Source organism: Lithobates pipiens, unplaced genomic scaffold, assembly GCF_037356315.1.
Source record: "Lithobates pipiens isolate NorthernLeopardFrog02 unplaced genomic scaffold, aLitPip1_a1.2 Scaffold_10, whole genome shotgun sequence".
Lineage (NCBI taxonomy): Eukaryota > Metazoa > Chordata > Amphibia > Anura > Ranidae > Lithobates > Lithobates pipiens.
The window spans coordinates 32,167,877-32,180,110 of NW_027507686.1; the positions used below are offsets into that span (position 1 = coordinate 32,167,877).

The window sequence follows — 12,234 nt, forward strand, 5'->3', positions numbered from 1 at the left end:
CACACGAGAGGACTTATGTCCGACAGACTTCCGAAGGAGTTCTGCTGGAATTCCGACGGAGTTCTGACAGACTTTTCGGCTGAGCGGACTGGGCCACACACGATCACACTAAACTCCGACGGATTCGAACGTGATGACGTACGACTGGATTCGAATAAGGAAGTTCATAGCCAGTAGCCAATAGCTGCCCTAGCGTCGGTTTTAGTCCGTCGGAGTAGCATACACACGAGCGGATTTTTCGAAGGGACCGGGTCCGACGGAGTTCCTTCGGAAAAATTTGAATCATGTTCCATATTCTAAAGTCCTTCGGACTTTGGCGAGTCAAAAGTCCGTTGCAGCCCACACACGATCGGATAGTCTGACGGACTCAGTCCTTCGGACTTTGGATGTTGAAAAGTCCGCTCGTGTGTACGCGGCATAACACAATTAATGGAGGACCCAACACTACTCCACTCCATGCAAAGTAAACATTAAAGTTTTGGCTGAGCTGAGCTTCCAAATTATCACTAGAGGGATCACCAGCAGCAGGAAGGAGATCCCGATTCTTCTATATAGACTTTTATATCACTAGATGGATTGTCAGCAGAAGAAAGGAGGTCTTGTTCCTCTATATAAATCTTTGTATCCCTAAAGGGAACACCAGCAAGTGGCACACTGGATGAATCTTTGGTAATTTCTTGCCCTCACTCATCTGTGTTTCTAAGTTTAGTAAAAATATAATCTCCTCCCTCTCTCCGCAGTGACCCAAATGGGCCTGGCCTTGCTCATTGGCCACAATACAGCCAGGATGAAAACTATCTTCAGATTGATATTCAGCAGAAACCAGCGCAGAGACTGAAAGACAGAAAATTCAATTTCTGGACCAAAGTTCTCCCCGAGAAGATCCATAAGATGTTGAAGGAGGTCAAAGAGCATGTCGAGCTGTAGAACTTAACAGACCTTTCCAGAAAAACAGAAATCATCACTCCACACTCTTCAGAGGAAAATGCCAAGTTTAACCACTTAAATACAGGGCACTTAAACACCTTCCTGCCTAGACCAGTTTTGAGCTTTCATCGCTGTCGCACTTTGAATGACAATTGCGCAGTCATGCTACACTGTACCCAAATAAAGCTTTCTTTTGGTGATCACCTCTACGGTTTTTATTTTTTGCTAAACAAAATATGTTTTTTTTTGTTTCAGTTTCAAAACTTTGTAAATAATTATGTTTTCTCCTTCACTGATGGACGCTGATGGGACTGCACTGACGGGCACTGATAAGGCGGCACTGATGAGCTGGCACCAATGAAGTGGCACTGATGAGGTGGCATTGATGGGCACTATGTGGCACTGACAGGAGGCACTGATGGGCACTGATAGGTGGCACTGATGGGCGACACGGATGGACACTGATAGGTGGCACAAATTGGCACTGATAGCTGGCACGGATTGGCATGGATAGGTGGCATGAATGGGCATGGATAGGTGGCACAGATGGGCATGGATAGGTGGCACAGATGGGCATGGATGGGCACTGATAGTTGGGATGGATGGGCACTGATAGTTGGCATGGATGGGCACTGATAGGTGGCACAGATGGACACTGATAATCGACATTGTATTGCGTTGTTTTGTACTGATGGATGCCAAACAATAATGCATGCCAATCAGTGATGCCAATTGTGGGCACTGATTGGCATCCATTGTGGGCACTGACTGGCATCCCTGGTGGTCTAGGGTGGCATACCTGGTGCGGGACATCCCTGGTGGTCTGGTGGCATCCCTGGTGGTCCAGTGTGGGCATCCTCGGGGGGGCTGTGCTGATAATCGATCAGCACAGACCCCCCGTCAGAGGAGCAGCCAATCGGCTCTCCTCTACTCGCGTCTGACAGACGCAAGTGAGGAAAAGCCGATCAACGGCTCTTCCTATTTACACTGTGATCAGCCGTGATTGGACACGGCTGATCACATGGTAAAGAGTCTCTGTCGGAGACTCTTTACGAGATCGTAGTTGCAGGGTGTCAGACTGACACAGCGCAACAACGATCGCCGCAATGTACTCCCCCGGGGGCGCGCAGAGGCTCAGAATCCTGAGGACGTCATATGACGTCCGGTCAGGATTTTGAAACCACTTTTCAGCCGTCATTTGCCTATTGGCGGGTGGCAAGTGGTTAATGTGACTAAAGACTGATAATTCAGTTCTGTGTGGAGGTTGGCTGGCTGACATACTGGACATTTTGAGGTTTATATACTAAAGGCAAATAAACTTCGCACTTTGCAAAATGCAGTTGCACTTCTATGTTGCTGTTCTAGAGACAACCCAAAATTTGGGATTTTCTCTTACTTTCACTTTCCATGATGATGGCAAACAGGACACATACAGAGGGTCAATCTCACTAATGGGAGCACAAACAGCAATAAAAACATATAATAATCAAACTTGCGCTTGTGGCTTAACCCCTGGTCCCTTGCACTGATGAACACACAATATCTCCCCAGATATTAATAACAATTTTTTGCAACATGCAGTTTTCTAAATCCCCCAAACGGATTGTGCAAACTATTTGTGAGTTGTCAATTTAATGAGATATTCTTCACACATGCTATGGGTATATGTGGAAATACATTACAAACATTTTATGCCACTTCTACCGAGTATGGGAATACCACACTTCTTGGCAGCCTAGTTATGCACAAGGACCCAAAATCCAATGAGCACCTTCAGCCTTTCAAGGGGCGTTAATTATGCATTTGATTTCCTGACTACCTGCCACATTTTCAGAGGACCTAAAATGCCGGGATAATATAAAGACACCCAAAATGACCTCTTTTTGGAAAGTAGACACCCCAAGGTATTTGCTAAAGGGCATGACGAATACATGAAAGCTTTTTCTTGATCATACATCACAGGACACAGGAGCTTCATTACATAGTGGGTTATATAGGCACCTCTGGTGATTGGACACTGGTTGACCCTAATTAAAGAGAATTCCTCCCCTATATAACCCCTCCCATTTGGGAGGCACCTCAGTTTTTTTGCCAGTGTCTGGTCGATGGTCACGTAAAACTTAGCTCTATGCGGGTCCCGGCGAGGGCCGAAGGGCTACAACAAACCGGATCCATACCTCGGGCCGATATTTGACTCCCAAGATGGTATGGTACCCGGGCCTCGTCTGCCGAAGAAACGAGGTTTTGCCTGTAAGTCCTCTCCATTGGAAGACTGGGCTCTGGGACAACCAGACTTGGGGTACTGTTGACTCAGGGCGCCCGTAAGTTTCTGGCAGAGCTTTTTACATGGCCCAGGTAGGAGGATCTTTTCGTAAGAACCCCAGATACGCCTGAAGGTTGGCTAACAATACCCGCCGTGATGGGTGAAGGCTGGAATTGGTCTGAGATCAGCAATTCCTGCAGCGGGGAACAGGTAAGGGAAGTCATCCTATATATTTTAAATATATGAATGGATTTCTTCATTGTGAGTAGTTGTATGTCTTACCTGGTTTCCACCACTAGAGGGAGTAAGAGCAGCCTGATGCATACTTACATGCCTTTCAATACAAACACGCTCAGTGAAAGCCTGGTTCTCCAGCTACTCACGTCTCCCTTACAGTTCCTGCCACAGTTAAGGTAAAAAGGGGTCCCATGCAGGTCCAGGGGTCCCACGTTGCTCCCTTTGGGTTCTCCTTCCCCCCCCGGATTCCGCGGTCCTCGTGCACACGCGCGGGCGCGTGCACGCGCGCCGGGCGCGCTCCCGGTCTAATGGAGGAGGGGGGGGGGGGTGGTGGTTGCCAGCTGTGCATGATTAGTGTGCACAACGCTGTAGTGCAGGCGCCAAGCGGCAGTTTTAAAAAGCCCAGAGCGTCAGGGGACTGTAACTGGAGACACAGGAGCTGTGGGCTGTAAGCATCCGTGGGGATTGGATCCAGGCAAACCTTAAGACACCTACTCAGCATCAGGTTGTGCAGTTAAGCATATATTGATTTATTGTGAGACTTTAAGCGCAACAGTGATTGCATTTGTACTAGTACCTCTGCTTTGTAGCTTAGTACTATGTCTCCTCGTAAGAGGGTTTCAGGGGCAGGTAATAAAAGCACTGGCAAGTCACCGCCTAGGTCCAGGGGTTCCAAAAGTGCATGCAAATTACCATCCCCCTCTGCAAGACTGGAGCCTGCATCTCAAGACGAGTCAGTGCCCCTTTCAGGCTTTGCAGCCTCTCCTAATGTCGCAGCCCCGGTCTATGTCACTGAGGACTCCCTTAGGGCTACATTGGAGGGTTTTGAAGGGAGGATCATGAATTTTATTTCTGCTTCCCTAAAAGATAGCAGGAAAAGGGGTAGATCCCCTCCCTCTGCTGAAATCCCTCTCTCAGACAGTTGTTCTGAAAATGAGGAGGGATCCCTATCTTTGGATAGGGATCATGAGCAGTCGGATGAGTCAGAGGAAGAGGAGTTAGTCCCCTCCTCCCAGGCACTCAGAAAGCAGGTGCAGTATTATACTGAATTGGTGCGTACCACGTTCAGAATGCCGGCTGCTGAAGTCGCTACATCCTCTGTCTCTTCCCTGGGAGTCAGGAAAGCCCCACAGACTGCTTGTTCCTTCCCAATTCATCCTTTAATGGGTGACTTGATGTATGAGGACTGGGGACATCCCGATAAACTGTTTACTCCTCCCAAGAGGTTTTCTATGCATTATCCTATGGAGGAAAGTTTCACCAAGAAATGGGGGGCCCCATCTGTCGATGCGGCTGTCTCTTGTGTGAATAAAAACCTAACTTGTCCTTTGGATAATGCGCAGGTATTTAAGGATCCAGCTGACAAAAGGCTGGAAACCTTGTTAAAAGCCTCCTTTTCCATGGCTGGCGCTGTGGTGCAACCTACAGTCGCAGCCGTGGGGTTGTGTCAGTTCCTTAAGGAACAGGTTAAACAAATGTTTGGACTCCTCCCCAGTGAGGAAGTAGAGAAATATGCAGAGATGCCTCACATCTTATGTTTCATAATTGATGCGATTTTGGATTCTGTCCAACAAGCATCACGTTTATCCCTCATGTTGGTACACATGCGTAGGGCTCTATGGCTAAAGAATTGGGCTGCTGAGATGTCATGCAAGAAGCATTTGGCTGGGTTCCCGTTTAAAGGGGAGCGTTTGTTTGGGGAAGAATTAGATAAATTCGTCCAAAATATTTCGGGAGGTAAGTCTACACTCCTTCCAGTCAAAAAGAGTAAACGTCCTTCATTCAGGCGTATTCTTTCTCCCGAAGCATCAAGCTCTAAACAGTGGCGACGGCCTTCCCAGCCCTCCGCTGCTAGAAAGCCTCAGGGCCGAGCCCAGGGACAGAAAAAGACTTGGGGGCGAAAGCCTGCCAAGCAGACCCCCAAGACCTCCTTGTGAAGGGGCGCCCCCGCTCGGCCGAGTGGGGGGAAGGCACCTGCAGTTTGCAGGCGCCTGGCGGGAGGAGATTCAGGACAAATGGGTGATCTCTTCAGTATCTCTGGGCTACAGGCTAGAGTTTCAGAAGATTCCACCTTCTCGTTTTCTAAGGTCAAGGATCCCCAAGGATCCGATAAAGCAGAAACCGCTATTACTGGCCTTAGATCAGTTACTATCCCAGGGTGTGATAGTAGAAGTGAGCCCGAAAGATCAGGGTTCAGGTTTTTATCCGAATCTCTTCACCGTTCCAAAACCAAACGGAAGTGTCAGACCTATCTTGGATCTGAAAGACTTAAACCGGTTTTTACACATCCAGACCTTCCGGATGCAGTCAATACACACTGTGGTCTCCTCCCTGCAAGGAGGAGAATTCATGGCATCAATAGATATCAAAGATGCATATCTCTGTGCCAATATTTCCCGCACACCAGAAGTTTCTAAGGTTCGCGGTAGAGCAGCACCATTTTCAATTTGTGGCCCTGCCGTTCGGTCTAGCTACGGCCCCCCGAGTCTTCACGAAGATTCTAGACCCTCTCTTAGCAATCTTAAGAGTTCAGGGCATAGCCGTCATGGCTTACCTAGACGACTTGCTTCTCGTAGAGAGAACTACAACGTGCCTAAGTCGCAGCGTCACCAGAACGCTAGAACATCTAGGGCGCCTAGGTTGGATTATAAACCTAGAAAAGTCGTCCTTGCAACCAACCACCAGGTTGGATTACCTGGGTCTGATTATCGATACCGCTCAGGGCAGGGTGTTCCTTCCAGGGCCAAAGGCCTTGGCCATTGGAGATCTGGTGCGCCTGATTCTGGGCAGAAGATCTTCCTCCATTCGCTTATGTATGAGTCTATTGGGAAAGATGGTCGCCTCATTCGAGGCCGTCCCATTCGCCCAGTTCCACTCAACGCCCCTGCAAAGATGCATCCTTGCGATTTGGAACAGGAAGCCCCAATCCCTGGATCTTCCTATGCGTTTATCCCCCCGGGCACGCAAAAGTCTTGTCTGGTGGTTACAAACCAGGAATTTGCTGAAAGGCAAAACTTTTCTTCCCCTCTCATGGAAGATTGTCACAACGGACGCCAGCCTGACAGCCGGGGGAGCCGTATTGGAGGGAACGTGCTCACAGGGAAAATGGTCTGCGACCGAAAGTCTGCTGCCCATAAATATCTTGGAGATTCGGGCAGTTTACATGGCACTCATAGAGTGGTCTCACAGACTGCGAGGTTTCCCAGTTCGGATTCAGTCCGACAATGCCACCGCAGTGGCTTATATCAATCACCAGGGCGGTACCAGAAGTCTGGTGGCCCAAAAGGAGGTGAATCGCATACTTGTCTGGGCAGAGGAGCATGTTCCATGCCTCTCTGCAGTCTTCATCCCAGGAGTGGAGAATTGGCAGGCGGATTTTCTCAGCCGCCAGCAGTTGTGCCCAGGAGAATGGGCTCTGCACCCTGATGTGTTTCGAGACATATGTTACAGGTGGGGCACTCCAGACGTGGATCTGTTTGCGTCCAGATTCAACAGGAAACTGGACAGCTTTGTGTCAAGGACAAGAGATGCACTTGCTCAGGGGTCAGATGCTCTGACGGTTCCCTGGGATCAGTACAATCTGATCTATGCCTTCCCCCCGAGCCCGCTGCTATCGCGGTTCCTGGGAAGGGTCAAGAGGGAGTCGAAGTCGGTCCTTTTAGTGGCCTCGGCTTGGCCCAGGCGACCATGGTTTGCAGAAATCATGAAGTTGGCAGTGGGCAGGCCATGGACCCTCCCTCTCCGGCCAGATCTGCTCTCACAGGGTCCAATTTACCATCCTGCTTTACGCAGTCTGAATTTGACGGTCTGGCTGCTGAGACCCACATTTTGAGAGACCGTGGTCTTTCGGGGCCAGTCCTTTCCACTCTGGTCAATGCCAGAAAGCCGGCCTCCAGGCGTATCTATTACAAGATCTGGAGGACATATGTTTCCTGGTGTGAACCCAGGAGATGGCATCCTAGAAGGTATGTCATTAGCAGAATCTTGGCCTTTCTCCAATCAGGCCTAGAAATGAATTTGGCCATAAGCACCATCAAGGTGCAGATTTCGGCCCTATCGGTCTTTTTTCAAAGACCTCTTGCATCACACTCCCTAGTACGGGCTTTTATCCAGGGGGCTATGCGGATAAAACCGCCAGTCAAACCTCCGGTATGCCCATGGGATCTGAATTTGGTTCTCTCGGCCTTAGAGGCCCAACCATTTGAACCTCTGCATCTGGCTTCTTTAGCTCTCTTGACAAAGAAGCTGGTCTTCCTAGTAGCCATATCCACGGCTAGAAGGGTATCAAAATTGGCAGCTCTTTCCTGTAAAGAGCCCTATTTAATTATCCATAAGGACCGGGTGGTTATGCGTCCCAACGGGTCCTTTCTACCTAAGGTGGTTTCAGGTTTCCATCTGAATCAGGATATAATCCTACCATCCTTTTTTCCAAATCCTCAGTCCATAGAGGAAGAGTCCTTACACACTTTAGATGTGGTTAGAGCAATCAGTCTTTATCTTCAAGCAACTGCTCAGATAAGAAAAACTGACTGTTTATTTATTCTGCCAGAAGGCCCTAGAAGGGGTCAGGCAGCGTCAAAGTCCACTCTCTCAAGGTGGATCAGACAGGTTATTTCTCAGGCCTATAACTTAAAGGGGAAGATTCCTCCTTTTCAGGTGAAAGCGCACTCTACTAGGGCTGTCAGTGCTTCTTGGGCAGTGCATCACCAGGCCTCCCTGGCTCAGATCTGTAAGGCTGCGACTTGGTCATCAGTCCACACATTCACCAGATTCTATCAGGTGGATGTCAGAGGGCAAGAGGATATCGCCTTCGGGCGCAGTGTACTGCAGGCTGCAGTTTAGGTCCTCAGGTCCCTGGCGGTCTATATTTATGATCTGTGTCTCCCTCCCCTCAACCTGAGCATTGCTATGGGACATCCCACTATGTAATGAAGCTCCTGTGTCCCATGATGTATGATCAAGAAAATGGGATTTTTATATAAAGCTTACCTGTAAAATCCTTTTCTTGAGAGTACATCACGGGACACAGGGCTCCTGCCCCTCTTGGGTTTTACGTGGTTTCTTATTGCTTTGCTACAAAACTGAGGTGCCTCCCAAATGGGAGGGGTTATATAGGGGAGGAATTCTCTTTAATTAGGGTCAACCAGTGTCCAATCACCAGAGGTGCCTATATAACCCACTATGTAATGAAGCTCCTGTGTCCCGTGATGTACTCTCAAGAAAAGGATTTTACAGGTAAGCTGTATATAAAAATCCCATTTTTTTGTCACAAGTTTTTGGAAAGTCACAAAAAAAAATTCATTTCATTTACACAAAGTTGTCACTTTAATGAGATATTTCTCACACATGCCATGGGTATATGTGGAACTACAATCCCAAAACACATTCTGTCAGGAACCACGAAACAGATGGAGACAAAAAATGCTGTAAAAATGACACCTTTTAATAAAATAGTAAAAATGGTACAAGTGGTAAACATAGTCAAAACATAGCCAGGGTTCGGTAGGCAAATCAGGTAGTCAGAACAGGCCAGGAAATCAGGAAGCTAGAGATCAGCGTAGCCAGAGGCAGTAGACAGGATCAGGAACCAGAAGGGACATCAGCCAGGCAAGTCTTCAACAGGAACACAGTAGGGATGAACCAAACATCACCAAGGCAGGGCGGACTGACAATTCATGGCGCCCCCAGGCAATAGAAGATCATGGGGGCCCCTGTGTCCCCACCCATATGCAAGCCACACCTACACAAAGCCCCACCTACATAAATCATGGGGCACATCACAAGGCACACAGCAGAGCACAGGGCACATCACAGGGCATGGGGCGCACAACAGGGCACATCATGGGGCACAGGGCATGGAGCACACAGTAGGGCACATCACAGGGCACATAGGAGGGCACATCATGGGGCACACAGGACAGCACTGAGCACATCACAGGGCACACAGTAGGGCACATCACAGGACACACAGCCTGTGAGAACGCATTGGTGCTGACTGTATTGGAACCTGGTCGGCAGTTGTCTTATTGGTCTATTCCTCACCCTTGCTGTTAGCATAGTGGCAGCCCCCACCTTGATAGGCCACAAGTTTTTGGGGGAGTTTATGGCTCAACACAACATCACAGCGCCACCTGGTGGATATGTTGGAGAGTCTTCTTTACTTTTATATGTGAGTGGAGCTTTCATGCCTACCATTGTTTTTCTATTAAAATGGACACATTAATTTATTCTGGAGGATTTTTTTATTGGAAAATATCTACCAGGATTGCCTATTGAAATCTTTTGGATCATGGTTGATCATGTGGTTTGTTTATTTGTTCAGGGGCCTATAAAGGACAATTGACATGAGGGTTGGATTTTCAATGCTCATTTGGAGACACAGTGTGACAGCCCTAGTAAGGGCATTGGAGCATCCTTGGCTCCTTTTTATCCTACATCCCAGGACTTTTTGCACTCTCCTTAAAGTTTTTTTTAGGTTGGGTTCACACTATCTTTGCATGCAGCTCACAGCAGGAGTCTGGTGCGTCCTCATTCACCATTTCAGGTCCGATTTCAGCCTGAATTTTTGGCTGGATTCGGACCTGAAAAGGACCAAAAGATGCACAGGACTCCGGTGCAAATTTGCACTGGCACCGCAGCGGAGATATGTGAACCGGCTCCATAGAGAGCTGGTCAAAATCTCCTGCTATTGCAAATTGGATGCACAACAATTCGCAATAGTGTAAACCCAGCCTAAAATACACATGTATAAGTGGAACGACCAAGATGAGGAGGCTTTTTTGGAGCTTAAAATATCCTTGTGCCAATATCCAGTGCTGGTTGCTTCAGATTTTTCTAGGGGATGTATTGTCCAAACAGATGCCTCCAGTGAAGGTTTAGGAGCTGTTCTGTCCCAAGAAGTCAATGGGGTGGAACACCCTATGGTCTTTCTCAGCAAGAAGTTGGGGGCCACCAAGAAAAACATCTTCATAGTGTAGCTGGAGTGCCTGGCCTTTGGATTTCCTGTGTTATTTTCTCTTCAGCAGGGGGTGCTGTTTGGTATAAGATCATGCTCCTCTGACCTGGAAGAGACAGATCAAGCAGCAGGGGCGGACTGACAACTCCTGGGGCCCCGGGCAATAAGAGATTATGGGGCCCCCAGGCAATCAGAGATTATGGGGCCACACAGTAGACACAAACACACACACACAGTATACAATCACACAGTATACACAGACATGTTTCTATTGGCTGAGAAGGTACTGGAGAGGTGGCGCAGCTATAATCTCAGGATTTTTAAACCAAAAGGATGTCGGTAAGGGACATTTCAAAGACAGATGTAAAAAAAAACCACATACTGTCCCTGGTTTTACTGAGGCTGGCAACCCTGATGGGGCCCCCTAGTGGCATGGGGCCCTCGGGCAGTGCCCGGGTGGCCCAATGGTCAGTCCGCCCCTGTCAAGCAGATGAATGCTAGAGTAACAGGTGTCTCTTGGCCCCACAAGAATTAAAAATTGCAGTAGAACACAGACCTGGGAAACAACAGCAGAATGCCGATGCCCTCACTAGAGTATGCTAAAAAGTGTCCCACATTGCCTCATGCTTCTCCACCTTGAGGCAGAGAGATATGTACAGGGTGCCAGGGATGGACTCTGGATGGTAAATATGTGTAACCATTGTTTCAATTGTATTCCCTGTTAAGGGGGCGACAAAAGAAGCAGTTAGACTTTGGGGAAAGACCTTGGACCTTAAAGGATAAACCCCTGGAGGGGTCTATAAAGGTCAGAAGGCAGCCAGCAGGTGTCAATGAGATGTTGTATGGAGCAGAACACAGTGGTAATAGAACTGTGGGCTGTTTGTCTGCTTCAATGTTGCTGGGCTGCTTTTGACCCTTTTTAAGGACTCCTGGGGCAGGCGAGTTCTTTGTACCTTGTAGGAGGACAAGTGTATGCTGGTGGTGAGCCAACGTTTTGCTTTGTACCAGAGTTTAATGACTGTTGTGTTTGTTTTATGCTGAAGAAAAGCTGCTTTGTTTGCACTTTTTGTAGAAATAAAAACTGTTTTTACAAAGATAAGGCTGGCTAGTGATCTGGATCCCACAATTTCACAACAGGTAGTGGTTGCAAAGAAGCTGCAGGAGATCAGCAGCACTGCTATGTAACAAATGATGAAAATAGGTGAAAACGAGGATTTTATTTTTGAATGTCAATTGCTAAAGATCGACAGTGCCCAGAGCAAGCAAAATTTCCTCCAGTTAAGGATTACATCTACACTATATTGCCTAAACTCCACAAGGTTTAGGAGTGTGTCTATGGGAATGTATGACCATTCCTCCAGAAGCACATTTGTGAGGTCAGGCACTGATGTTGGGCGAGAAGGCCTGGCTTGCAGTCTCCACTTTAATTCATCCCAAAGGTGTTTTATCGGACTGAGATTAGGACTCTGTGCAGGCCAATCAAGTTCTTCCACCCCAAACTCACTCATCCATGTCTTTATGGACCTTGCTTTGTGCACTGGTGCGCAGTCATGTTGGAACAGGAAGGAGCCATCCCCAAACTGTTCCCACAAAGTTGGGAGCATGAAATTGTCCAAAATATCTTGGTATGCTAACGCCTTGAGGCCAGATTCACACTGTAACCTGCTGCGAATTGCACAGCACGCTGTGCATCCCTGTTCCCCATTTCAGGGACGAATCAGGGCTGATTCTATGCCTGAATTTGGCACTGAAACGGAGCCAAAGACGCACAGCGTATCTGTGCAGTGCGCTCCACAGCCGCAACGGAGATATGTGAACCGGCTCCATAGAGAGCCAGTCACATTCTCCTGCT

The 12,234-nt window shown here is 48.2% G+C and overlaps 1 protein-coding gene across 1 annotated transcript in view; it reads left to right on the forward strand.

Moving 5' to 3' along the window:
• LOC143941452 (uncharacterized) overlaps positions 1–12,234 on the forward strand; it is a 90,765-nt gene that overhangs the window by 28,696 nt on the left and 49,835 nt on the right. The window contains exons 13-14 of the mRNA XM_077463338.1: positions 741–923; positions 11,109–11,242. Coding sequence (XP_077319464.1) covers positions 741–923; positions 11,109–11,242 — 317 coding nt within the window. The remainder of the gene's footprint in view (positions 1–740; positions 924–11,108; positions 11,243–12,234) is intronic.